Source organism: Erinaceus europaeus, chromosome 16 (genome assembly GCF_950295315.1).
Source record: "Erinaceus europaeus chromosome 16, mEriEur2.1, whole genome shotgun sequence".
Classification (NCBI taxonomy): Eukaryota; Metazoa; Chordata; class Mammalia; order Eulipotyphla; family Erinaceidae; genus Erinaceus; species Erinaceus europaeus.
The window spans coordinates 69,120,964-69,148,068 of record NC_080177.1 but is presented as its reverse complement, the minus strand read 5'-3'; the positions used below and the strand labels follow the sequence as shown (position 1 = coordinate 69,148,068).

Below are 27,105 nucleotides of genomic sequence, written 5' to 3'. Positions count from 1 at the left end.
CGTAAAGGGAAACTGCTATAAAGTTGTGTAAAGTGTCCAAGAGGTGTACCAGTAAGTTCGATAGAAGTGTCAGTCCAAAGCAGATGACCACAGAAGAAATGCCAGGGGATGAAATGCTACAAGTCTGTCTCGATGGGGAAGGTCAGCCACTGGAATTATGCTTTTCTGTAGAGAGTGAGCTTTGGAGTCTGAATCTGTTTCTTCAGGTCGTGCCAGGTCACATCATTGGTTTCCGGGGGTGTGTGTGTGCTGTAGTAGTGCCATCTTGTGGGCAATGTCAGAGAACAGGGATCCAAATGGATTTCCGGGGGTTCCATTTGAGCAGATGCTTTTTCTTGTGAAGACTTGACAGCTGTAATTCACTTACTTGTGAAACAAAACTTGTAGCAGATTAGAAGTTTACTATAATTGATAACTCCATTATAATTGGAAGTCCTTTCTAGTATGATTTTAAGGTTGTTTAAACAGTTTAAACTCAATAAAAAGAACCATGGTTAGAAGCCTCAGGCATGAGAATCATTAACATAACCATTGCTTTATCTACCCCACCCATATTCATATAGTTTTCAGGATTAAACATTTCACATTTATGCCAAGAGGTAAAAAAAAAAATCAAAAGAAAAAAAAAAACAATTTTTGTATTGTTTCTGGATGTCTCTAGAAATCATGGCTGCATCCAGCATTTTTTTTTAAGTCAATGTCATACAAAAATTCAGTCATTCAAATCACTCTCTTACGAAACGCAACTGAAAGCAGACAGCAAACTTAAGATATTCAGAGAGAACACTGAGGGGGGAATTGAGAGAAAAGCGGTAGGCAGTTTTTGCTTCTTTCACCTTGAACCAGATTATCCAGATCTCACCATGTATCATCATGAGTCCCCTGAGGGCATCCTAGTCCAAAAAGCTCCTTGAAATTCCATTTAGGGTGCTTCTGACGGTTCCTGCTGGATTGCTGCAGGCACCCATTTTTTTTTAAATAAAAAAGAATGTTTATTATTAATAATGAGATACATTTCAAATATAATATCTTAATTTTTTTTTCTCTTTTGGGGTCATGTGTTCTCTTTTTTTAAAAATTTTTTATTTATGAAAGGATTAATGAACAAAAACATAAGGTAGGAGGGGTACAACTCCACACAATTCCCACCACCCAATCCCCATAACCCACCCCCTCCCATGATAGCTTTCCCATTCTCTAGCCCTCTGGGAGCATGGACCCAGGGTCGTTGAGGGTTGCAGAAGGTAGAAGGTCTGGCTTCTGTAATTGCTTCCCCGCTGAACATGGGCGTTGACTGGTCGGTCCATACTCCCAGTCTGCCTTTCTCTTTCCCTAGTAAGGTGTGTCTCTGGGAAAGCTGAGCTCCAGGACACATTGGTGGGGTCTTCAATCCAGGGAAGCCTGGCCAGCATCTTGGTGGCATCTGGAACCTGGTGATTGAAAAGAGAGTCAACATATGAAGCCAAACAATTTGTTGAGCAATCATGGATCCCAAGCTTGGAATAGTGGAGAGGAAGTGTTGGGGAGGTACTCACTGCAAACTCTAGTGTACTTCTGCTTTCAGGTATATATTTTGCAGTAGTTTATGGATATGTGTGCACATAAGCTCTCTCTCACAGAAACTGGTGTATATCTAGGTTATGGGACTTTGTTAGAAAGTGAACTACCTGAGATGAAATTAGAGTGTACTATAAAAGGAAAGGTCTCACCAGAGTAATGAAGCTGAAGGGTTGTCATTCCACACGTGAAGTCTCTGGATACAGTCTGAGGTGAAGCATGTTGAGGTGGCAATCGTTGCGTTGGTTAGGTTGTGATCGGCGGATGCAATATTATTTGGTTTGGATTGGGAGATGCATACGGGAAAGTGGGCCCTATCCAAGGGTTCCAGGACGGGGAAGTAGGGGCTCTATAGTGGAGGTGTGAGGTTCCTGCTGTCTTAGGGTTCAAAAAGACAATCGATAGTTAATATTATCATCACATTATTTGTTAATTGGGTTAACTTTGAAAAGTCCCTTTGTTATGGTTTGCTGTACAGTATCCAGTATCTTGTATATAGCTGTGCTATCGGATGTGCAGGCACCCATTTTTAAAAACGTCTTCCCATCGAAGAAAGAATCGAATCAGGAGGGTAGAACTAACCACGTGTCTCCATTCTTGGGGACTGCTAGGGTACTGGAGAATGCTCTTCAAGTTAGAGTAGTTCTTTTCTGTGGGAAACATGTGAGAGGAAGTCCAGAAAGTCCAAGGAGAAATCTCCGTGCATCTCCCAAGCTCTACAATCACGGTCATAAGAAACCAAAGTGTGGCCCGGAACAAAATGTAGTCCTTCTCCTCGGGAAACATGGGAGAGGGAGTCCAGAAAGTCCCAGGGGCTGTCTCTGAGTATCTCCCAAGCTCTATGATTATGGTCATAAGGAACCAAAGTTCCCGGTCAGGGAACCAAAGTGTAGCCCAGAGCAAAATGTTTCAGAGACAGAGAAGCTGTCTCATGACGAAAGAGTAGAGGCTTTGGGAAACCTCTTCATAAATAGAAAGGCAACCCATAGTGGATAAGTAGCCAAATGGCTTTACTCATCTGGGGGATGGGCGGGTTAGGTCCCACGTTGGTTGGGCACCATATGCCAGTGCCTGTTCAGGCACCATTATGCCGGGCTAGCTTCACGTGCAGGAGAGAGAGACAACCAGGGACTCATGGCTGAGTGGTGCTTTAGTTCAGTCTTTATTCATGTGGAACGCAGCGCAATCTAAGCTATCTCTAATCACAATCCTGTGTTTGGTAGAACTTAGGGAAGCTCCCCCCATCTTCACGGATGGAGGTCTGAAAAGACACCTCTCTTGTTAGCCTCTCTCCATAGAGATGAGCAAAGAGACAAAAGTCTGTCAGACTCAGCTTCTCCTCTGTAAGACTCCCGCTTCACAAAGAGCCTACTTCCCCCGCTGTCAGCCAAATGGTTGCACTCAAAGTTCACACATTCCATTTCACCTTTTGATCACAAAGGAAGAGCACATCCTGTCACACACTCCCAGCAACTGACAAGTGAAAAGCCCCCCAAGACCTTATTTCCTGTAGCCCCTTTGATGTCTTTAAAGCCTTGTTCTTCCTTCTCTATCTCACCTTACTGGTTCAACCCCTATTCTTCTCTCAAATGCCTTTGGATAATTAAATGCCTGCATCAGGAGACTAATTGTATTGATCTTTATGTATCAACTCTTGTCATACCAGCCCCTACCATAGGGGGCATGCTGACCTTTAAGAAACCTGTGAATTCTGACGTATGTGAAAACTGTTCTTTGTCTAGCCTTCTATATCAACCCAAACCCACTCCCCAATAAACGAGTGTGTTCGTACCAGAATCCTCCCTGAGTTTCTTTCTTTTCACATGGTCTCTTGAACCGGTGATGGGAACTCGGTAAGTTTACCTTTCTAGCTGAGAGACCACCCATGTGAGCTCCGACTGGTGACCTCCTCTTTTACACCAGAGCTGGGGCCCAGCTCCCCTAACACATAGACAGGTGTTTTGGGTACTATATGGATCCCCTTGGAGCTTAGTGAGAAAGGACCCTGCCTCAGCCCCAGTTCCCTCTTCCAGGAGGGTCACCTGGCCTGTTTACTGTAGCCTCAGCAAACATGGCCCGAGCCTCTATTGTAGGTAGCCCCATCCACAGGCTGGGCCTGGGATCAGGCCTTGAGTGCCCACAGGCCATCTCTATCTGGCCCCTGATGGCTGGTCCAGGCTGCTGCTAGCCTTGCTCATGCTGCTTTGTTGCTGCATTGAAACACCTTCTTCCCCAGGAGCTCCCTCCAGATGTTGTTCTCAGCCCACACCCTGCCTGAGCCCTGCCACTGTGCGCTGATGCTCTGCTCCGGCTGGTGCTACCTTTACTTCTCTCTTGCTCTATCCTTTCCTGCCCTCCCACCCCTCAGCCTGGCTCCTCACTGGGACTGGCAGCCTCACCAAAGCAAGAAGCAACAGTTTTGCTCGTCTGGCTTTTGCTTATTGTTTGCAAGGCCTTGTGCTCAGTTTACCTTTTGGACTGGTGATCGACTGAGTGAAGACAGAGGCAAGGCCTCAGAGGAACTGCGGAAGGGGCTTACCTGGGGGAAGTCCAGGACGTGGGTGACAGGTGAAGGGATGAGAAGGTGATCAGGCCATCAGGCTCAGGAGATGCCATTTACTTGGGGTCAAATGGAATCAGCATCAGCCTGTTCCCTGAATAACTATGTGACCTACGCCAGGCTCTCCCTGGTGGGGGCTCAGAGAAAGCCCGACAGGTCAAATGAGACACATGGCATCTAGGTGTGGTCCCTCCTGCATGTCAGTGCTAGTTCTCAGCCTCAGGTGTCCCTCACATGGAGATGCTTACCCCCAGAAGCTGGTGACAGGAGTGGGTTACTGCTAAGGGGCATTTAGAATTGCTCACCATGTGCCTTTGGCTTCTCTCTCAGTATTTCTTCCCTTGCTCCTGCTGAGACTGACCGAGCAGAACGAGGGCCTTGGCTGTGCCCTCCATGGAAGTCACCCCCCATCCCTGGACTATGGCATCCTTCTCAGGAGCCCTGGGTGGCTGAGTTCCCCCAGATCTGCTGCAGCAGAGGGGCCCCCTGCTCTCAGGTGGGAAGGCTGGAAGGACCAGGGCACAGGCAGAGTATGACACTCATTTATTTTACATAGGTCATGGGTCATATAGGTCAACTGGAGTGAGGTTCTCAGGCTTCACTCTTCATCGTGCATTTTTTGCTGAAAAAGGAATACAGAGTGTAAGAGGGCTGGGCTGAGGAGGAGGGGAGGTAGTGGGGACTCCTTAGGGTTTCAGGGCTCCAGGGAGACACTTTAGGAGGGAGAGATTCAGACCTCAGGGACCTAGGGTCCCATTTAAGGATTTTTTATTTTCTGCCTCCAGGGTTATTGCTGGGGCTTGGTGCCTGCACTATGAATCTACTGCTCCCGGAGGGTATTTTTTTCCCTTTTTGTTGCCCTTGTTGTTTATCGTTGTTGTTATTATTATTGTTGTTATTGCTGTCATTATTGTTGGATAGGACAGAGAGAAATGGAGAGAGGAGGGGAAGACAGAGAGGGGGAGAGAAAGAGAGACAGCTGCAGACCTGCTTTACCATTTGTGAAGCGACCCACCCCTGTAGGGGGGAGCCAGGGGCTGGAACTGGGATCCTTACACTGGTCCTTGCGCTTTGTGCCATGTGCACTTAACCTGTTGTGCTACCACCCAGCCCCCCCATTTAGGGATTCCGATGACATAAAGTGGTGGTAGGGACTACAGACCTTTCTGCAAGGTTCTGGTCTTTAGTGGGCTGCTTTAGACAATGGGGGTTTCTCAGCTCTGGGGGCTGTCCAAATACAAGATGATTAGGGTCTACTTAAGGGGACATCAAGGCTGGTTGGGAGGGTGTTTTTTTTTCCCCAGAAACAGAGACAGAAAGAGAGACACCACAGTGCCATGGTGGGGGTGGGGGTGATGACTGTGTTTGAATCTGGGTCAGGTGCACAGCAAAGCAGGTCCCATCCTAGGAGAGCTGTCTCACCAGCCCCAGGCAGGTGGGGTTTCATGAGGGTGACCTGCATGGCTAGCGGGGGCGGGGGGACCCACCTTGGCGCCGATGTCGCGGCTCTTGGCCCGCAGCTTGTTGACCTGGGACTCCGCGATGTCCGCGCGCTCCTCCGCCTCGTCCAGTTCATGCTGCACCTTGCGGAACTTGGACAGGTTGGTGTTGGCCTGCTCCTCCTGCAGGGTCGGGGGGGGGAAGCAGGGGGCTGTGTGAGCACGTCTTCCTCCCTCACCCAGGGGACTGGCCCAGTGCTCTGGCTGCTCCTGGGCAGACTTCCTTAGGTTGTCCTGCTCCTGGGCAAACCCCCCCCCCCCCCCCCCCGCCTGGGCCTAAACTTCCAGCTTGGGAGGCCCTTGACTAAAAGCAGCTCCCTACTGCCTGGCCCACCCCCTCCAGATCTCAGCTTCCCTTGAGTGGCCAGCGGGGACACACAGAAATCCTTGGCCCTTGGTCCTTGCACTGACCTGCTCATTCACACCTCTGAGTCCACCCAAGGGTCTATCCTACTGCCCTGCACTGGGCCAGCGTCTCTCCCAGGCTCAGTTCCACAGCTTCCCTCCCGCTGGCAGCACTGCCCGGCCCCTGCTTCTGCTCCCTCACTGGTGCTCAGTGAACTGGGCCCTGATAGTGAATATCTCAGAACGCAGGAGAAGAGCCAACACTTTGTCCAGGTGCCATGCTGGGGTGGACACTCCTTGCTTTTCACACCTAGGAGGTGTGTTCATGGGAAAGTGGGGCAAACCGTGAGCTTACCGCCTCCTCGGCCTGGCGCTTGTAGGCCTTGACCTTCAGCTGCAGCTTGTCCACCAGGTCCTGGAGCCGCACCAGGTTCTTCCGGTCCTCCTCCGTCTGTGGGTGGGAGGTGGGGTGGGCAGAAGTCATTGGGAAGGAGCCTGTGCAATCTTCTCTTCCTCTCTTACTGTTCCTTCTCCTCCCCTCAAATCTTGGGGAAAATGCGGGCGTTCTGGGGGCAGGGCTGGCAACAGAGCTCGCTTGGATAGTTTGCTTTGTTATGAGCACGACCTGGGTTTGAGCCTGGCTCCCACTGCACTGAAGGAAGTTTTCATGCTGTGGTGTCTTTCTCTCAGTCTCTCTCTTTCTCTTCCTCTCTTTCTGCCTCTGTCTTTCCTTCTGAAAAAGTGGAGGAGCTGAGTGGTGGCTTACCTGCTGGAGTACACATATTACAGTGCACAGGGACCCAGGTTTAAGCCCTGCTCTCCACCTGCAGGGGGGAAGCTTCTCTAACGGTGAAACAGTGCCGTACCTCTCTCTCTCTCTCTCTCTCTGTCTTGATAGCTCCTTCCTCTTCACTTTCTCTCTGTCTCTCTCCCAAATAAATAAATAAATAAATAAATAAAGTTGACCTGGAGTGGAGAAGCCCTGGTGACAACGAAGTAAGAAAAATAAATGAATAATAAAAAAAAGATGTTCAGGAAGTAGAAACAGATTCTCCATTTGCAAAACAAACATACAAAAAAACAAAAAACCCAAAAACTTTTGGACAAAATGGATGGAACTAGAGGTGATTTATGTTTAGTAAAATATGATTCATTCAATGTGGAATTTAGAGACCTGATACACATAAACTTGCAAAAAAAAAATGAAAGAGAGGAAAAAAGCAAACAATCTCTAAGACTTTGTGAGACCCATGGTGGTTATCACTGGGAGGGTGGGGGGCACATAACTCTGGTGGTGGGTGTGGTGTGCAACTGTACCCTGTAATCTTACAATCTTGTAAACCACTATTAATCACAAATAAAAATGTGTTGAGGGAGAAAAAAAAAAAAGCATGAACTGTAGCCAACTTGACTCCAAGAATGTGAAAAACAATCAATCCAAAGACAGTTTCTCCAGAAGTCAATGCCAGGTGGGCTGGCTGGCCTTCCTGGAAGGTGGCTCTCTGCCTGAGGTCATGGGAACCCAGAGGAAGGGTTAGAAGAGTCCTTTCCTGGCCGCCCCCGTCACCTTTTCCCAGTGCGTCGGCCCGCACCCACCTGGTAGGTCAGCTCCTTGATCCTCCGCTCACTCTTCCTCATGCCCTTGACCGACTCCACGTTGCGCTTCTGCTCGGCCTCCAGCTCGTTCTCCAGCTCCCGCACCCGCGCCTCCAGCTTCTGCAGCTGCTTCTTGCCGCCCTTGAGGGCGATCTGCTCAGCCTCGTCCAGCCGGTGCTGCAGGTCCTTGATGGTCTGCTCCATGTTCTTCTTCATGCGCTCCAGGTGGGCGCTGGTGTCCTGCTCCTTCTTCAGCTCCTCTGCCATCATGGCGGCCTGCGCATGGTGGGGGTGGAGGGGTAAAGAGCGTGGCCCAGGCCTCAGCTCCCTGAGGCCCTCCCTCCTGCACTCTGCAGAGCCAGCTGGGTGTGAGGGCTCAGGTGTCTGGCTGGTCCCCAGAGCCCAGGCTGGTGTCCTCGGGGGAGACGCCGTGACGGGCCCCCACTCACATCTGTGATGGCCTTCTTGGCCTTCTCCTCGGCGTTCCTGCACTCCTGCACCGCCTCCTCCACTTCAGACTGCAGCTGCGTCAGGTCCAGCTCCATCTTCTTCTTCTGGTTGATGAGGCTGGTGTTCTGGATATGAGCAGAGAAGACCACTGAATGTTTATTTTGCTGCCTGATTCTGCACCTTTTATCTGTAGAAGATTAACATGACCATGTAAAACAAAAATTGTTGAATAGGCCTAGGAGATAGTTCAGTGGTGGTGCAAGGGACTTGCCTACATGAAGCCCTAGGTTCAGTTCCTGACACTCAATCTGCCAGAGATGAGCAGAGCTCTGTTCTCCCTCACTCTCTTTTTTCTTTCTTTCTTTCTTTCTTTCTTTCTTTCTTTCTTTCTTTCTTTCCTTCTTTCTTCCTTCCTTCCTTCCTTTCTTTTTTTAAAATAATTTATTTATTCACAAGAAAGATAGGAGGAGAGAAAGAAAGAACCAGACATCACTCTGGTATGTGTACTGCCGGGGATTGAACCCGGGACTTCATGGTTGAGAATCCAGTGCTTTATTCATTGTGCCACCTCCCAGACCACCCTCATTCTCTTTCTCATAAAAATAAACAGATCTTGAAAAAAATGCCATATAGCCATATATATATATCCCATGTTTTGCATCTGCTTCCCCATTTCCGGTAGAAGTAAACATGCTATAGATAGTATGTAAAATTACATAAAAATTCATACATTACATGTACATACATATGTATTTGTAGGTGAACATAATAAAAGGCTCCAAGGGACTGTGATTCTACTTTTGAGCTCATTTGAGAGGGACAAAAATACTCATAGGAAAATGAGGAGGGTCTTTTGAATAGAACAACATTCTGGAAGTGATTATACTGATAGTTCTTGAAAGAGTGATAGTGAGGGGCCAGGCAGTGATGCACCTGGTTAAGTACACATAGCAACAAGTGCAAGAACCAGAGTTTGAGCCTCGCTCCCCACCTGCAGCAGGGCTGTTTCACAAGTGGTGAAGCAGGTCTATAGGTGTCTATATTTCTCTTTCTACCCCGCCCTATCTCCCCATCCTCTTGCAATTTCTCTCTGCTCTATCTAGTAAAAAAAAAAAAAAAAAAAAGGAATAAAGAAAGAAAGGAGAAGAAAAAAATGCTGCTGGGAATGGTGAATTTCTAGTGCAGGCACGAAGCCACAGCAAGAACCCTGGTGGCAAAAAAAAGGGGGGGTCGGAGTCAGGCGGTAGCACATTGGGTTAAGCACAGGCGGTGCACAGGCTCCCCACCTGCAGGGGAGTCGCTTCACAGGCAGTGAAGCAGGCCTGCAAGTGTCTGTCTTTCTCTCCCCCTCTCTGTCTTCCCCTCCTCTCTCCATTTCTCTCTGTCCTATTCAACAATGACAAAATCAATAACAACAGCAATAATAACTACAACAATAAAACAACCAGGGCAATAAAAGGAAATAAATAAATATTTTTTAAAAATTTAAAAAAAGTCATAGTGAGTGAGTGGGGTAAGGGGGAGAGGACCTGTCAGTGGATGATGCCATTCCCACATCGGATAGATACAGAACAGTTTGCCTGGGCACCTAAGTGCATTGCAGAGTGTGGCTGGGGTGCCGGATAACTGGATGCTGTCAAGAGTTTGCTCTGCAGGTAGCCAGCCACACCTGTGTCCCACACATACAGAGCCAGAAGGAGGCAGGCTTCTTTTTTTTGCCTCCAGGGTTATTGCTAGGGTTCGGTGCCTGCACTACAAATCCACTGTTCCTTAAGGTTATTTTTCCCCTTTTGTTGCCCTTGCTTATTGTTGTTGTTCTGATTATTATTGTTATTGCTTTCATTGTTGTTCGATAGGCCAGAGAGAAATCAACAGAGAAGAGGAAGACAGAGAGGGGGAGAGAAAGACACCTGCACACCTGCTTCACCACCTGTGATGCGACCCCCCGCCCCCGCAGGTGGGAAGCCTGGGGGCTTGAACCGGGATCCTTGAGCTAGTCCTTGCGCTTCGGGCCATGTGCGCTTAACCCACTGCACTCCTGCTCGACCCCCCCCCCCCAGAAGGTCTTATTCTACAGCAAGGTCACTCAAGAACTGCATTCCTTCCACCAGTCCCAGCTTTGTGACTTTGGCAGACATCACTGAACAATCATGATATTTTTGGCATTTAAGTCAAGACTGTCCTGTTGAAACAGCGGTCCTGGGGTGGGGGTTGAGGAGAGTGAGAGATGACTCACTCAGTACAGAGCACACCATCATTTTTGAGGACCCAGATTTGAGGCTCCGGACCACCACCTGGGAGCATCTCCTTCACGAGTAGTGGAGTGCTGTTGTGATATCTCTCCTCTCTGTGTCACTCTCTCCCTCTGTCTCTCACTATCTATCTATGGGGAAAAAAATCAACAGCCTATAGGGAGTGGCGAAATTATATAGGCACAGTGTCCAGAAATACCCTGGTGTCAAAATGTAAATGGATTAATAAACTAGTAAGTTAATAAGGCAGTGGCTCTGGCACCCAACACTAACTGGTGAGACTGGCCGGGAGGTGAATGAACCTGGGGCCCCTCACCTGGGAGTGCAGCAGCTGCACCCGCTCACTGGTCTCGATCAGCTCCTGCTCGGCCAGCTTGCGGGACCTCTCCGTCTGCTCCACCACGGCCCGCAGCTCCTCCAGCTCTGCCTGCAGCAGGGTGTTGCGGCGCTCCACGATGGCGATGTTCTCCTTCAGGTCGTCGTTGGCGTGGGCCGCATCGTCCAGCTGGATCTGGGTGTCCTGGGGGGCAACAGTGAAGCGGGGAGACCTGGACCCCAGCCTCTCAGCACCTGCCCTTTGGAGCCTGGGGCGTCCTACCCCACATCCTCACACCTCACACACAGGGGCGGTGGAACACCATCTGTCTCTCCACTAGAGGCTGGGCTGGCCCAGGACACGCTCAGGTTAGGGTGGCTCTCCCTTGTAGACTCAGAGACCAGAAGCAACATGGTTCCCAGTTGCTCACATTCACTTGCCCAAGAATCCTTTCTTCAGGGCCTCATGCCATTTCTTGGGCGCCCCCAATCACCCCCATTCTGAGAGCCCCATCTCCTGTACCTTCAGGTGAGCCTGGGTGTTTTTGAGCTGCTTCTGGGCCTCGGAGGCCATGCGGTTGGCCTGGCTGAGCTGGATCTCCATCTCATTGAGGTCTCCCTCCATCTTCTTCTTCACCCGCAGGGCCTCGTTGCGGCTACGCGTCTCCGAGTCCAGCGACGTCTGCAGAGACTCCAGCACCCGCAGGTGGTTGCGCTTGGCCTGCTCCATCTCCTCGTCCTTCTCGGCCAGCTTGCGCTCGATCTCGGCCTTGACCTGGTTGAACTCCAGCTGTGCCCGCAGGATCTTGCCCTCCTCGTGCTCTAGGGAGGCCTGTGAGTGGGGGGGTGGGGTGGGGTGGGCATTGAGAGTCTGAGCACCTGCGGGGGAAAGCTTCACAAGTGGTGAAGCAGGGCTACAGGTATCTCTCTGTCTCTCTCCCTGTCTCCCCCACCCCTCTCAGTTTCTCTCTTGTCTCTACCCAACAATAAATAAATAAAATTGAAAAATTGAAAAAAAAAATGACTACTGGGGAATGGTGGTATTGTGCATGTACCAAGTCCCAGCAATAACCCTGGTGGCAATAAATGAAATGAAAAAAATTAATAAAAGGAAGTACAAAACTTTATTTTGGTTTCCCAGCTTCTTCATCCTTTAGAGAGAAAAAAAATCTGAAGACCCCAACTTTGGGATGGCCTCAAGCTCTCTAGAGTGAAGGGTCCTAATAGCTGAGACGTTGCAAGCATTTTGATGTATTGCCTCCTTTGACCTGCAGAATCACCCAGCCCCAGAGTTTATGAGGCATGGCCAATTCATTTCCTTTCACACATATGCAAAAAACAGAGTTATGGAGATGATAAGAAACATGTCCAGTGACACCGCAGAGGTCCTGAAGCCAAGGGCTAAAGTCAGATCTGTGGAGCCCTGGAGCCTACGCTCCTACCTGGCGCCACACAGGTGACTGTGCTGGCCGGGTTCCAGCTTCTGAACTTGGGGAATGAGCAGCTTGCAAATGTGTGCCTCTGCTCTGAAGGCAGCTGTGGGGATCAGGGTGTGTGTGTGTGTGTGTGTGTGTGTGTGTGTGTGTGGTATATGTTTGGACTAAGGACAAAGAGCTAACCAAAGCTGTCTTGGGGACAAAGGAGGCAGTGGGAAGAGGCGGGGAGAGGACCAGGGCAGAGGTGCAGGCAGAGGGCCAGGGCAGAGGTGCAGGCAGAGGGCCAGGGTAGAGGTGCAGGCAGAGGGCCAGGGTAGAGGTGCAGGCAGAGAGTCAGGGCAGAGGTGCAGGCAGAGGGCCAGGGCAGAGGTGCAGGCAGAGGGTCAGGGCAGAGGTACAGGCAGAGGACCAGGGCAGAGGTGCAGGCAGAGGGCCAGGGCAGAGGTGCAGGCAGAGGGCCAGGGTAGAGGTGCAGGCAGAGAGTCAGGGCAGAGGTGCAGGCAGAGAGTCAGGGCAGAGGTGCAGGCAGAGAGTCAGGGCAGAGGTGCAGGCAGAGAGTCAGGGCAGAGGTGCAGGCAGAGGACCAGGGCAGAGGTGCAGGCAGAGGGCCAGGGTAGAGGTGCAGGCAGAGAGTCAGGGTAGAGGTGCAGGCAGAGAGTCAGGGTAGAGGTGCAGGCAGAGAGTCAGGGCAGAGGTGCAGGCAGAGAGTCAGGGCAGAGGTGCAGGCAGAGAGTCAGGGCAGAGGTGCAGGCAGAGGACCAGGGCAGAGGTGCAGGCAGAGGGCCAGGGTAGAGGTGCAGGCAGAGAGTCAGGGTAGAGGTGCAGGCAGAGAGTCAGGGCAGAGGTGCAGGCAGAGAGTCAGGGCAGAGGTGCAGGCAGAGGGTCAGGGCAGAGGTGCAGGCAGAGGGCCAGGGCAGAGGTGCAGGCAGAGGGCCAGGGCAGAGGTGCAGGCAGAGGGCCAGGGCAGAGGTGCAGGCAGAGGGCCAGGGCAGAGGTGCAGGCAGAGTCAGGCCCTCACCTCAGCCTCCTCCAGCGCCGACTGCAGCTCCAGCTTCTCCGCCTCCAGCTGCTTGCGCGTCTTCTCCAGCTCGTGCGCGTTCTTCCCTCCTTCCCCCAGCTGCTCCGTCAGGTCCGAGATCTCCTCTGTGGGGCAGGCACCAGGCACTCAGCACTCAAGTCCTCCTGCCCTTATTCCCCCCCCAATACCTCCTGCCCAGGGGCCCCAGCACACCCTGCAGGTTCTTGTTCTCCCGCTTGAAGGTCTCCAGGTGCTCCAGGGACTCCTCGTAGGCGTTCTTGAGCTTGAAGAGCTCGGTGCTGAGCGAACGCGCCTCCTTCTGGGAGGACTCCAGCTCCGACTGGGCCTCCTCGTACTTCTGCTTCCACTCGGCCAGGATCTGTGAGGACCGGGCTCAGCGTGCAGCCCCAGCCCGACCCCTCTCCAGGACCCCCAAGGAGGGCATCCCCGGTCTGCTGTGGCCCTGTCCCAGCTGCCCGGCGCCCAGCCCACCTTGTCAAAGTTCCTCTGCTTCTTGTCCAGGGCGGCAGCGGCTGCGTTGGAGCGCTCCACATCCACCATGAGGTCCTCGATCTCGTTCTGCAGCCGGTGCTTGGTCTTCTCCAGGGAGGAGCACTTGGCATTGACGGCCTCCACGGCCTCCTCAGCATCCTGCAGCCGCTGGGCCAGCTTCTTCCTGACCGAGGCAGGTGTGTGTGTGTGTGTGTGTGTGTGTGTGTAGGAATACTGGGGCCTTGGGACGACCCTGTTCCCTGGACCCCTCCCTTCCCTGCAGCGCCTGCAGGCCCTGGGACCCTGCTCTCTGGGGAGCATAGGCTGCAGGTGCCCAGAGCAGAAACTCCTCCCTTCACATAGTGCCTCTTGGGGGTTGCCTCCTCCCCTCACCATTCTGCCCCATCCCCAGGCTGATCGACGGCAGCTCCTCTGACCAACAAGCTTTTTGCTCGTCTTATACGTGAGTATCAGGTATAACCCGGGCCAAAAGCTCACCCGTCACAGGAAGGGAGTCAGGGCCAGCCCAGGTGGAATACCCAGAGAGGGAGCGTGGGGTCCAGGCTTCCAGCATGTCTGCTGCCCTCCCACTTCCTGTCTCTCATCTCTCCCTGCTCCATTCAGGTTGATTTCCTTTCTACACCTACCCCCCAGCTCCTCTTGTGACTTTCTCCCTCAGGGTGGGGCTCTGTGGGACTCACTTGGCCTCCTCCAGCTCCTCAGTCCTCTGGATGGCGTCCGTCTCATACTTGGTCCTCCACTGGGCCACCTCAGAGTTGGCCTTGGACAGGACGCGCTGCAGCTCCGCCTTGGCCTCCGTCTCCTCCTCATACTGCTCCCGCAGCAGGTCGCAGTCGTGGCGGGCTGACTGCAGCGCGTGGGCCAGCGCGTTCTTTGCCTGTGGACAGAGGGCCGTGGGGAGACAGAGGTAGCTCTGGGAAGGTGGCAGGGAATACTCCTCTTCTCTAATTCCTTTTCCTGTCTGTGAACTCCAGGTAGCCCTGGCCTCACTCAAGGTGAGGAGGGTGTGGAATCCCCATGGCTTGGAGTAGCTCCTGGTTAGCCCACCCCACCGCTGACAGATGAGAGAAGAAGTGGTGACCAGGAGGTGGCCAGGGCATCAGATTTAAAGCATGAAGTCCAGAGGTTGATCCCTGGTGTCACGTGTGCCAGAGTGATACTCTGGTTCCCTCTCTTTCTTTCTCATGTTAATAAATGAATACAACTTACTTTTAAAAACAGAAGAGGGGGCAGATGGTGGCACACTCAATAGAGTGCATGCATTACCATGTACAGGACCTGGGCTCAAGCCCTTGGTCCCCACCTACAGGGGGGAAGCTTCACAAGTGATAAAGCAGTGCTGCAGGTTCTGTCTTTCTCCCTTTCTGTCTCCCCATTTCCTTCTCAATTTTTCTCTGTCTCTTTTTTAAAAATTAGGACCTGGTGGTACACCTGGTTGAGTGCATGTTATAATGTACAAGGACCCAGGATGGAGCCCTCGTCCCCACCTGCAGGGGGAGAGCTTTGTGAGTGGTGAAGCAGGGCAGCAGGTATCTCTCTCCCTTTCTGTCTCCTCCTTCTCTCACTTAAATTTTTTTTAAGTTTTATTTATTTATTGGATAGACACAGCCAGAAATTGAGAGGGAAGGTGGTTATAGAGAGGGAAAGAGGCAGAGAGACATCTGCAGCCCTGCTTCACCACTTGTGAAGCTTTCCCCCTGCGGGTGGGGACTGGGGACTTGAACCTGGCTCCTTGTGCACTGTAACATGTATGCTCAACCAGGTGTGCCACTACCTGGTCTCTCTCCCCCTTCCCTCTCAAAAATCTGGCTGTCTCTATCCAATAAATAAACAAGGATAATTTAAAAAATTCAAAATAAAAAGGACTGCCAGGAGTGGTGGATTCATTGTGCAGGAATTGAGCCCCATCTGATAACTTTGGTAGTAATAAAAGGGGGAAAAAAAAGAAGGAAGGAAGGAAGAAAGGAAGGAAAGAAAGCAAAAGAGAAAGAGAAAGGAGAGGAGTTCCATGAGCTTCTGGTGTCACTGAGTTAAAGTCTAGCACCCAGACTGAGATTTTTCTTTCCTTTTTTAAAGATTCATTTAAAAATCACATCTGAGGGTTTGGCTGAGCCAACAGCCAGCACACCACTCCAACACACTTGGAGCTGGAGACTAAGCCAGGCTCCTCCTGCATGCATGCCTGATCGATGCTTTACTAGATGAGCATTTCTCCAGCCAAATGGCTAAGGTTTTCCATTGACTTATTTATTCATTTAATTGTGTTTCCCTTTTTAAAGTCATGGTAGGGACCATGAGGAAACAGAGGGGAAGGCTGAGGAGGAGGAAGTGGGATAGAGAAAGAGAGGCACCAGCAGCACTGCCCTACACTCAAGAAGCGTCTCCCCCTGCAGGTAAACGAGCTTTTTCTCACTGTAGAGACCTCTCTCCACCCCCTGGGATGCCTGCCTTTCTTTCTTTCCTCCTTTCTTTCTTTCTTTCCTTCTTTCTTTCTTTCTTCCTTTCATTGATTTATTATTGAATAGAGACAGCCAGAAATTGAGAGGGGAAGAGAAAATAGAGGAGGAGAGAGACAGAGAGACACCTGCAGCCTTGCTTCACCACTTGTGAAGCCTCCCCCCTGCAGGGGGGACCAGGGGCTTGAACCCGGCTCCTCGCACACTGTAACGTGTGCGCTTAACCAGGTGCACCACAGCCTGGCCCCCTGGGCTGTGTTTCTGATGCCAAGGTCAACTGCCCTAGAGCTGCCTTCAGGCCCATCCTGCTGCCCCTGCTGGGCCCACCTTGCCCTCCTCCTCCAGCTGCCGCTTAAGGTCTTCCATTTGCTGGGTGTAGGACAGTTTCCCTCGAGTCAGCTGCGAGATCAGCGCCTCCTTTTCCTCCAGCTGCCGGGACAGTTCACCTGCAAGTGGGAAGGAGGGTCTCTGGGTCACAGAAGAGGGGGATCCATGCTCTCAGGGTGGCAGGAAGGAGGTGAGGGGAGGCCCACACACCATTCTCTGTCTGCAGTTTGGCTCGCTGGGTGGTGAAATCATTGAGGGAGCGCTGGGCCTCCTCCAGCTTCACCCGGTACTCATTGGCCTGATCCTCCAGGGTCCGGGACACCTTCTCCAGGTTTGCCTGCAGGTAGTAAGAAGTGCAGGAAAGATGAGTGTGGAGGGAGAGCATAGGTATGGACATGTGAAACAGGGAATAATGGGGATGGGAGGGCAGACATCTTTAGAGGAATTAGTTTTTTTTTGGCACTAGGATTACCATGGAAATCAGTGTTGGCACTATGAATCCACTGTAGCCAGCCTCCATCTTTGTTTCCTTTTCTTTTTGTCCCCTTTCTATTTTATTTGATAGGACAGAGAGAAGTTGAGAGGGGGAGGAGGTGGAGATAGAGAGGAAGAAAGAAAGAGAGACACTTGCAGACCTGCTTCATTGCTCATGAAGCAACTGCCCTACAGGTAGGAAGAAGACTTGAAACCTGGTCCTTGTGATTGGTAATGTGTGTGCTCAACTGGGTGTGCTACCAGCTGGCCCCTAGGGAATAACTTGTTTATTTAGTTATTTTTGCCTCCAAGGTTATCACTGGGGCTCGGTGCCTGCACTATGAATCTGCTGCTCCTGGAGGCCATTTTTTTCTCATTTTATGGTCTTGTTGTTACTGTTGTTAGATAAGACAGAGAAAAATCGAGAGAGGAGGGGAAGACAGAGAAGGGGAGAAAAAGACACCTGCAGACCTGCTTCACCGCTTAGTGAAGTGACCCACCTGAAGGTGGGGAGCTGGGGGGGGGGGCTTGAACTGGGATTCTTAACGCAGGTCCTTGCGCTTTGTGCCATGCGCTCTGTGTCGTGCTACTGCCCAGCCCCCAATTTGTTTATTTTAATGAGAGATTCAGAGGGAATACACACACATGCACACACAAACACAAACACACACACACACACACACACACACACACACACACACACACACACACACTGTCCGAGACCAGAGCATTGCTCAGTTCTGGTGGTGCTGGGAATTGAACCTGGGACCTCAGTGCCTCAGACATTAGAGTCTTTTGCAGAACCATTATGCTCTCTCCCCAATCCAGGTACACAAATTTAAGAAGAAGGGGATGGTAAGGAACCTAAATCATGGGAGGGGGTGGGGGGGGCAGGACTAAAGGCCATGTGGTGGAGAGGGGGTGAGAAGAGGAGACAGCCGGAGAAGGTGGGCAGGGAAGGCGGCAGGCAGGCGCACCGGGAAGCCCGGGGAGCCCAGGGAGCTGCAGGCGCCCACCTTGGCCTTGATGAGCTGCTCCATGTTGGAGGTGACATCGTCCAGCTCCAGCTTGAACTCGCTCTTCTCCTTCTCCAGCTTCTGCTTGACGCGCTGCAGGTTGTCGATCTGCTCGCCCAGCTCGGCCACGCTGTCGGCGTGCTTCTTGCGCAGCGCGGCGGCCGTGGCCTCATGCTGCAGCGTGGCCTCCTCCAGGTCGCGCCGCATCTTCTGGAACTCGGCCTCGCGCTTCTTATTCATCTCGATCTGCACGGACGTGGCGCCGCCGGCCTCCTCCAGCCGCTCGCTGATCTCCTCCAGCTCCCGGGACAGGTCTGAGCGCAGCTTCTCCACCTTGGCCCTGGCGGTGCGCTCGGCCTCCAGCTCCTCCTCCAGCTCCTCGATGCGAGCCTGGGGGCACACGGAGGCGGGACCAGACCTGGGCTCAACAGACCTCCCTGGGAGCCCCACCCCACCCCAGGCTCTAGAAGACTCCTGGGCCCAGCACTGGTTCCCAACCAAGGGAAGTTCTGCAGGTGGGGGCTCTGGGTTGCCCTTACTCCTAAGGAGGGTTTTTGCACCCTACGGAATTTCGGCAGCTTCTAAGCCATGGAGCCTTGGCTGCATGAGGAAGAACTTCACCTGATTTTCCTTCAGCTTCTTCTGCAGCTGAAGGGCCAGTGCCTGCTCATCCTCAATCTTGCTGTTCTGCTGATTGATGTCAAACTCTTTCCTGGAGGAGAAAGGGGGGGGGCAAATCATTGTTCTTCTTTCTTGCAGGCCCTCTCTCTTTCCTCACCTTGGCATGCTAGGGCTGGCCCACACCCGTTGGCCTGAAGGTGAAGGAACGAGGGCTGTGATTGACTTCTTTTGTCTTTAATTAAAATTAATTTTATTTATATTAGTGCACACAGACAGAGAGAAATTGAGGGGGAGATAGAGAAGGAGAGAGATAGACACTTGCAGCCCTGCTTTACTACTCGTGAATCTTTCCTCCTGTAGGTGGGGACCAGGGGCTTGAATCCAGGTCCTTGAGCACTGTAGTATATACACTTAACCAGGCATACCACTGCCTGGCCCCCCTGTTGTTGACTTCTGAGACCCACCATGCTCAGGACAACCAAGGCTAGCTTCAGGGTAGGGGCAGGAGCAGATGCAGTACCCTGGGCTCAAATCCTCAGACCTACTCTGGTGTGGGCACCAGATCACGGTGGTACCTACTTCTTGAGCTTTTCTTCCAGCTGCTGCTTGTCATTCTCCAGGTCCATGATGCTCTCCTGGGTCAGCTTCAGGTCACCCTCCAGCTTCCGCTTGGCTCGCTCCAGGTCCATGCGCACCTTCTTCTCCTGCTCCAGGGACCCCTCCAGCTGGGGGAGCAGGAACAAGAGGCAGGGTGTTGGAAATATGAGATCCACACAGTGTGCACCCCTGCCCTCTTCTGCACTCAAAGCACAGAGAGGTGGAGGCCCGGCCTGCAGGATTCTACACAGAGCAGAAGCAGAGGATTCTGAAACCTAACCCAGTGAGCACCTGCAGTCAGAGGCCCCGAGATGGATAGATGTGAGTTCTAGGAATCAGGAGCCCTTTGGTCATAGATACTGCCTGCAAACTCCCAAGAGACATTCTCTCTTTCTCCCTGTCCCTGTCCCTGTCCCTGTCCCTCTCCCTCTCCCTCTCCCTCTCCCTCTCCCTCTCCCTCTCCCTCTCCCTCTGTGTGTTACCCAGAGCACTGCTGAGCTCTGGCTTATGGTGGTGCTGGAGACTGAATGTGGAACTTTGGAGAATCAGGCATGGAAGACTTTTGCATAACCCCCTTACGCACATGGTTCTCTCTACTCACATCGTCCACCTGCTGCTCCAGCTTGACCTTGGACTTGGTCAGCGTGTTGACCTTGTCCTCCTCAGCCTGAAGGTCATCCAGGGCCTGCTGGTGGGCCTCCTGCAGAGCTTTCTTCTCCTTGGTCAGCTTGGCGATGATCTCATCCAGCCCAGCCATCTCCTCTGTCAGGTTCTTCACCTACCGACCCAGAGCCCCTCCCCTTAGGGTCAGAGGCCCCCAGCCTGGGGGCGGTGGCAGTGGCAGGCCCCTTCCCGTGCCAAGGGCCACACTGCCTGGGGACCCCGCCGGGGCCTGAGTCCTGGGAGGGAGGGCCCGGTGCAGCGAGAGGAGAGGGGCTGGGCCGCCTCACCTTGTTCTCTGTGGCGTGCTTCTCCTTCTCCACCTTGGCCAGGGTCAGCTCCAGGTCGTCGATGTCCTTCTTGAGCTCGGAGCTCTCATCCTCCAGCTTGCGCTTCTTGGCCGTGAGCTCGGCGTTCATCTCCTCCTCGTCCTCCAGCCTCTCGGTCATCTCCTTCGCCTTGGCCTCCAGCTGGATCTTGTTCTTGATCAGCTGGTCACAGCGCTCCTCTGCATCTGCCAGGTTGTCTTGTTCCTGGGGGAAGGGATCCAAGAGAAGAGCTGGTGATGAAGAGAGGTGAGACCCAGGTCCTGAAGTTCTCCAGGATGGGCAGTGGTGCACCCAGTTATGTGCACATAGTACGAAGCACAAGGACTCATGGAAGGATTCTGATCTGAGCCTCCCCAGCCCCTACCAGGAGGGGGAAGAGGGGTCACTTTGCAAGTGGTGAAACAGGTCTGCAGGTGTCTTTCTCTTTCCCTCTCTATCTCTTCCTCCTCTCTCAATTCCTTTCTGTCCTATCCAATAAAATGGAAAAAGTGGCTGCCAGGAGCAGTGGATTCATAGTGCCAGCACTGAACCCCAGCGATAACCCTGATGGCAAAAACCAACCAAACAACCAACCAACCAACAAAAAAACCCACTCGTCCCTTGTGACGAGCTAGTCCCCAGTGGTGGGGAAAGTTGGAATGAAGAGATGATCCTGGGGCCTCACCGCCTGCACTTGGAGCTGAAGGTCATTCTTCTCCTGCAGCAAGGACACCATCTTCTCCTCCAGCTCTTTGCGCCGAGACTCGGATTTCTCCAGCGCCTCCTTGACTCGCCCGAACTCCTCCTTCATGTTGGCCATCTCCTTCTCCGTCTCCGCGCTCTTCAGCAGAGGCTTGATCTTGAAGTAGAGCTTCATCCAGGGCCAGTTCTTGACCCCCATGAAGGCCCGGATGTTCCACTGGATGACCAGCAGAGCGTCCCTGGCAAGGAAACACGAGGTCAGGGGATGAAGTGCTGGGACCAGCTCTGCGCAGCTCTGTCCATACACACATCTCCAGGTGCCATTGTAAAGGCAGCATCTGCGCACAAGGTTAGCTCAGCGCCAGACGCGGAGGTGTTCAGTCAGTGTTTCTCTGTCGTATCTGCCCCTCTGGACCATGAGCAGTCGTGGAGGCTACCATGTAGAGAGTGTCTATTGTGCTGAGTGGTTGTAAACTCATAAGGCCCTCTAATATGGTAAAATGGTGATATTTTAGAGTTGCTATAGTATATATCTATGGTATGAAGACTGAATGACTATTCATGAAGCTACCACCCAAACATGAGTGAGAGCACTGCTTTGTTTACTGTAGCTGTGAGCCTCTTCCAAACCCCCTTTCTGGTCCTCTCATAAGAGGTAGGCCCTCCCCCAGCCTCCTGTTTTTCATTTCCTAATTTTTAAAAAATATAGATACTTTGTAAAATTTATTTTTATTTAAAAAAAATTTTCCCCTTGGGAGTCGGGCTGTAGCGCAGTGGGTTAAGCGCAGGTGGTGCAAAGCACAAGGATCGGCATAAGGATCCGGGTTCGAACCCTGGCTCCCCACCTGCAGGGGAGTCGCTTCACAGGAGGTGAAGCAGGTCTGCAGGTGTCTATCTTTCTCTCCTCCTCACTGTCTTCCCCTCCTCTCTCCATTTCTCTCTGTCCTATCCAACAACAACAACAATAATAACTACAACAATAAAACAAGGGCAACAAAAGGGAATAAATAAATAAAATAAATATTTTTTTAAAATTTCCCCTTTTGTTGCCCTTGTTATCATTGTTATTACTATTGTTGGATAGGACAGAGAGAAATGGAGAGAGGAAGGGAAGACAGGGATGGGGAGAGAAAGATAGACACCTGCAGGTGGGGAGCTGGGGGCTTGAGCCGGTATCCTGATGCCTGTGCGCTTTGGGCCACGTGCGCTTAACCCACTGAGCTACTGCCTAGCTCCTGCCTCCGAGTGTATTTCTCAGATTGGCTACCCATCTTAAGCAGTACATGACTGCATATATGTGTGAATTCAGACAGTCTGCTGGTGGCTAGGAGGTGGCATGTAGATAAAGTGTTGGACTTTCAAGCCTGGAGTCCTGATTTCAACCCTGAAACTTCATGTGCGGGGGAGATGCTTTAGTTCTTTTTCTCCCCCCCCTTCTCTCTCTCTCTCTCCTTCACTAAGAAGTGAACAAACAGTATGCTATTGCTATTTGTGATTCATCAAAACTGGCCACATGAAATATCCATTTACAATTTGCTTTTGTCCACTCAACAGTAAGATTTTAAGGCTCAGACATAGTTGCAGTTGTAGTTCCGTCTCTTTTATTGCCTTATTCTGCTATAGTCCTTCCCCAGTGGGTAGAAATCTGGATGGTTTTCATGTCTTTTTAGTTGGAGCAGTGCCTCTGTGAAGATTCCTATCTCATATTGTCCGGGTTCTCATTGGATGTGCACCCAGGAGTGAAATTGAAAAGGCTGTGACTGCCTGTCTTTAAGAGACTCGTCACACATTGTTCTCCTGAGAGGGTTGCACTAGTCTACATGCTTGCAAGCGGTAGGTCGAATTTCTTGGTATTTTTGCCAGTCTAGTTGATTAAAATACTGACTCATTAGTGTTTTCATTTATATTTCTCATGTAGAATTATGCTTTAAGATAATTCGAAATAGGGGGTCGGGCGGTAGTGCAGCGAGTTAAGCACACATCAGGCTCAACTTGATGCTGTTAACTGGCTACGGAAGAAGGGCAAACGCTAGAAGAAGAAGAAGGCATGAAGCACAAAGGACCGGCATAAGGATCCTGGTTCGAGCCCCAGCTCCCCATCTGCAGGGGAGTCGCTTCACAAGTGGTGAAGCAGGTTTGCAAGTGTCTGTCTTTCTCTCCCCTTCTCTGTCTTCTCCTCTCTCCATTTCTTTCTGTCCTATCCAACAACAACAAGGACAACAAAATGGGAAAAAACAGCCTCTAGAAGCAGTGGATTCGTAGTGCAGGCACCGAGCCCTAGTGATAACACTGGAGGCAAAATAAAATAAAATAAAATAAAATAATTCAAAATAGACCTAGTGCTTGCTCAGGGTACCTAACTGGTAAATGGTGGAGTCAGGATTGGAGCTTGGGTTTTTTGGCCCACGCTCCTTGGCATTGTTTGTCTCCTCTCAGATCTCTGGGAGGACGTCTTGCTTCCCTTCCTCACCTGCGCTCCAAGATCTTCTTGAACTCGATGCGCATGAGCTGCCCGCGGGACTGCGCCTGGATGCGCGTGATGATGCGGCTCAGCCTCTCGTCCCGCATCTCCTCCAGCAGCCCCAGTAGCCCCGCCTTGAAGAACACCTGTGGGCAAGGTGCATGCAGGCAGGTGTGGGGGGCAGTACTGGGATGGGGGGAGCAGGGGGAGGTCTTAGGAAGAGCCACAGCCTCACAGAGAGCCCAGGCTTAGCACGAGGCCCAGAGACTGGCACCGGGGAGCCAGAGGCCGACTGGGGCCTCCCTCTCCCCCCTCCTCACCTTGGTGTGGCCGAACTTGTACTGGTTGTGGTCGATGTCCAGGGAGCTCAGCAGCTTCTCTGCCCCCTTCCTGCTGTCGATGAACTGGCCCTCCGGGATGGCCGCCGGGTTCAGGATGCGGTACCTGGGAGGGAGGGGTGGAGGGAGGGAGGGAGGCAGGAGGGAGGTGAGGTGCCCGGAGTTGCCACCTGCTCATGCTGTGAGCCTGCCTCCCAGCCACCCCGCCACCCCCAGTGGGGGCGTCCCGTCCCCTGCCCACCTCTGCCGGAAGTCGCCATAGAGGATGCGGTTGGGGAAGCCCTTCCTGCAGATGCGGATGCCCTCCAGCACGCCGTTGCAGCGCAGCTGGTGCATGACCAGGGGGTTGTCCATCACCCCTGCGGTGGAGACATGGAGGGAGACAAGTGAGGGGTCAGGTCCGGGACATGGAGAGGCTAGGGACCCGCCCCAGACCAGCCCCCCTACACTGCTCACCCGGAGCTTTCCTCTCATTGGGGATAAGGCAGCGTACAAAGTGGGGGTGCGTGGTCTTCAGGTTGGTCATCAGCTTGTTGAGATTCTCCTGTGGGCCATGTGATTGTGGGCCAAGGGGAGGTCAAGTGTTACAGGGCTACTCCCCAAGCCCTGGGCCTGGGATAATGTGTTGCCAGTACAGGACAGGGACTTGGCATGATCTGTGTCATGAGTTCAGGACTGGGCACACGTGAGCTGCTTCCATACACAGATGCAGAGCTGTGGGCTGCGGCTATGCAGCCAGGGCATTGGGCTGGGCTGGGCCTTCCCACCCCACCCCCAGTTCCCCACCTTCACCCCCAAGGCTGCAACTTGGGCCCTTCCTTCTTACCCGGTGGAGGGCTGATACCGTCTGAAAGGACGAGCCCTTTTTCTTGGCTCCTTTGCCTTTGCCACTATCTGCTAAAAGAGTCCAGAGAAAGAAGGATGGTGAGTCCTTGAAAAAGATGGCTGGGAAAATAGCTTGACTAGTAGAGCACTGGACTTGCATGCCTGAGGTTCAATCCCCAGAACCGTATATACCAGAGTGCTATTCAGGTTTCTGTCTCTGTCTCTCTCTTTCTTTCTCTCTCCCTTGTATGGAATAAACTCAATAAATAGGTTTGTCCTAAAAACAGAATTTGACAAGGAAGGACATGGGGAGTACTCTGCTACTCATTGGCTCTCACTCACTGCCATCCACTGGCTCTGTAGCTTTGGGAAAGTTCTTCTCCAAAGCCCACTTTTCCCCCTGAGCAGGACAGGAGCTGCCTCTAAAGGTGTAAAGAACTATGGTCAGGGACATGTGAACTAGCTTAGTCTGTCACAGCCCCAGTTGCCTGCCTGAGGCCCTAGAGGCTGTAGGCTTAGCCCCCGGTACCATCTTATGCTAGAAATGAGCAGCTTTTTCGTAGTCTCTCTCATGATCTTTTTCTTTCACAATAAATAAATACATATTGTAAAAAAGGATATGGGGATAGACAGTGGTGTACCATGTTGCACGTACACGTTACCAGGTATAAGGACCCGGGTTGAAACCCCTGGTTCCCACCTGTAGGGGGAAACCTTCACGAGCAATGAAGCAGGGCTGCAGGTCTCTCTCTCTCTCTCTCTCTCTCTCTCTCTCTCTCTCTCTCTCTCCCCCTTCTCTCTCCATTTATTTCTGTCTCTATTTTAAAAAAGGAAAGGAAAAAGAATGGCTGCTGGGAGCAATGCATTCATCATGCAGGCACTGAACTTCAACAGTGATCTTGCTGGCAAAATAAATTAAAACACAAATAAAAATAAGAAGGCCATCTATAAAAAGGATGAGGTAGGGCTGGGACAGATAGTATAATGGTTATGCAAAGAGATTCTCATGCCTGGGGCTCTGAAGCCCCAGGTTCAATCTCCTGTATCAACATAAATCAGAGCTTATTAGTGCTCTGGAAAAAATGAGGTGAAGTCCAAGCACCTGAACCGAGTTACAGGCGTGCTCAGAGCAGGCACTGTGTCAGTATTCTACTCTGTGTGCTTCCAGCCCGGCACGCCCTTCCACCTTCCCACTTCCTGCTGTCCTTATGCTCAGCTGCATTTCAGGACACTCTTCCTCTTCCATCTGTGATTGGGGCTTCTTTGCTCTCCCCCAGGTTCAGTGACCCTGGCTGTGGGCTCTGTGCCGGCCGACACAGATTTACGTGTTGCCCATAGGGCCCTCCCGTTGGTCAGGGTTGTGAAGGGACACATGGCAAAGTGAGGTGCACACCTCCCTCCCTGGGCTCCCAGGCTCCCTCCAGCCTCCAGAATTACTCTGGCCTCTGAGCAAATGCTCCAGCATCGCGGTGTCAGCCTCCTTACCTGCGTCAGTGGAGGCATAGGAGGAGAAGAGCGTGGCCATGAGTTTGAGTGAGGACTTCTGGTACAGGCCCACCACCGTCTCATTGAGTGGGTCCTTGTTCTTCTGCAACCAGCCCAGGATGTTGTAGTCCACAGTGCCAGCATAGTGCATCAGGGAGAAGTGGGCCTCCTGCTTGCCCTTGATGTTGCGTGGCTTCTGGAAGTTGTGGGACTTGCCCAAGTGGTTGTCGTACAACTTGGCCTTGAAGGTCATGTCTGTGGCCTTGGGGAACATGCACTCCTCTTCCAGGATGGACATGATGCCCATGGGCTGTGGGTGGAGGGGGCAGTGCCAGTCAGCAGGTGGAGCGTTCCTGCAGGGCTAGATACTCGCTTGGGGGTCCTTAGAGTAGTGGGGGTGCCAGACTCTGGCTCAGTGTATAGTTCTCCACCAAATGGGGCTCAAGATTGTCTGATTTACCAGGACCAAGACCCTAGTACCCACCTGCAGGAAGGAAGCTTCACTAATGGTGAAGCAGTGCTGCAGGTGTTTCTTTATCGCTTTCAATTTCTTGGTCTTTCTGATTGGTTGGGGGGTGGGTTTAGGAGTCTGAGAAGGTAGAGGCTACAGGAGCTTCACACCTCACCATCCAGACCCTGAGGTGCTGGGGATGAATGAGGATGGTGCCTTCTTACAAGCTCTGCTCCCTGCCCCCAACTTACTTCCTGCTCCTGGGCTGTCTAAGGCAGAGCCTCTGGAGACCCTAGTTGGGGTCTTCCAGGAGGTGCCCAGCTTCCCTGTATCTGCTCTTAGGCTCCTGGGACAGGCCTCTCTCAGGAGCCACCCCACACACCCCCGCCTGGTGCCAGGATTGCACAGTGCTCTGGACACTGGGGCGTGGGTGCCTCTGCTACTCAGCCCCACTCCCTGGAGGAAGCAGAGCTGCACGCGGCCGGAGGAGGCGGGCACCTTCTCGATGAGGTCGATGCAGGCCTGCAGGTCCATGCCGAAGTCGATGAACTCCCACTCGATGCCCTCCTTCTTGTACTCCTCCTGCTCCAGCACGAACATGTGGTGGTTGAAGAACTGCTGCAGCTTCTCGTTGGTGAAGTTGATGCACAGCTGCTCGAAGCTGTTGAACTAGAGGGTGGGAGGAGCGGCCCCATCAGGGGGGCTGGGTGCGTGGGGGAGCCCCAGAGGCCAGGGGTCAGCCTGGATGTGACTGGCCTTCCCGGTGGCTCTGAACTCGCAGAGCCCTGGGCTGGGCGTCTAGCTGGCCCCCCAGGAAGGACTGTGCATCTGCACAGCTGTGAG

At 52.4% G+C, this 27,105-nt stretch overlaps 1 protein-coding gene across 1 annotated transcript in view; it reads right to left on the bottom strand.

The window, feature by feature from the left end:
* Positions 1-4,643: 4,643 nt before the first annotated feature.
* The window catches only part of LOC103126729 (myosin-6), a 31,675-nt gene continuing 9,213 nt past the window's right edge, over positions 4,644-27,105 (bottom strand). The window contains exons 13-38 of the mRNA XM_060175313.1: positions 26,761-26,931; positions 25,812-26,121; positions 24,328-24,398; positions 23,958-24,045; positions 23,743-23,860; positions 23,484-23,607; positions 23,173-23,309; positions 20,686-20,941; positions 19,983-20,225; positions 19,634-19,810; positions 19,015-19,160; positions 18,436-18,526; positions 17,815-18,204; positions 16,535-16,661; positions 16,325-16,443; positions 14,222-14,418; positions 13,521-13,704; positions 13,242-13,407; positions 13,029-13,153; positions 11,098-11,406; positions 10,576-10,779; positions 8,007-8,132; positions 7,558-7,833; positions 6,317-6,412; positions 5,605-5,739; positions 4,644-4,739 (exon numbers count right to left, since the gene is read on the bottom strand). Coding sequence (XP_060031296.1) covers positions 4,716-4,739; positions 5,605-5,739; positions 6,317-6,412; positions 7,558-7,833; positions 8,007-8,132; positions 10,576-10,779; positions 11,098-11,406; positions 13,029-13,153; positions 13,242-13,407; positions 13,521-13,704; positions 14,222-14,418; positions 16,325-16,443; positions 16,535-16,661; positions 17,815-18,204; positions 18,436-18,526; positions 19,015-19,160; positions 19,634-19,810; positions 19,983-20,225; positions 20,686-20,941; positions 23,173-23,309; positions 23,484-23,607; positions 23,743-23,860; positions 23,958-24,045; positions 24,328-24,398; positions 25,812-26,121; positions 26,761-26,931 — 4,410 coding nt within the window. The 3' untranslated portion in view covers positions 4,644-4,715. The remainder of the gene's footprint in view (positions 4,740-5,604; positions 5,740-6,316; positions 6,413-7,557; positions 7,834-8,006; positions 8,133-10,575; positions 10,780-11,097; positions 11,407-13,028; positions 13,154-13,241; positions 13,408-13,520; positions 13,705-14,221; positions 14,419-16,324; positions 16,444-16,534; positions 16,662-17,814; positions 18,205-18,435; positions 18,527-19,014; positions 19,161-19,633; positions 19,811-19,982; positions 20,226-20,685; positions 20,942-23,172; positions 23,310-23,483; positions 23,608-23,742; positions 23,861-23,957; positions 24,046-24,327; positions 24,399-25,811; positions 26,122-26,760; positions 26,932-27,105) is intronic.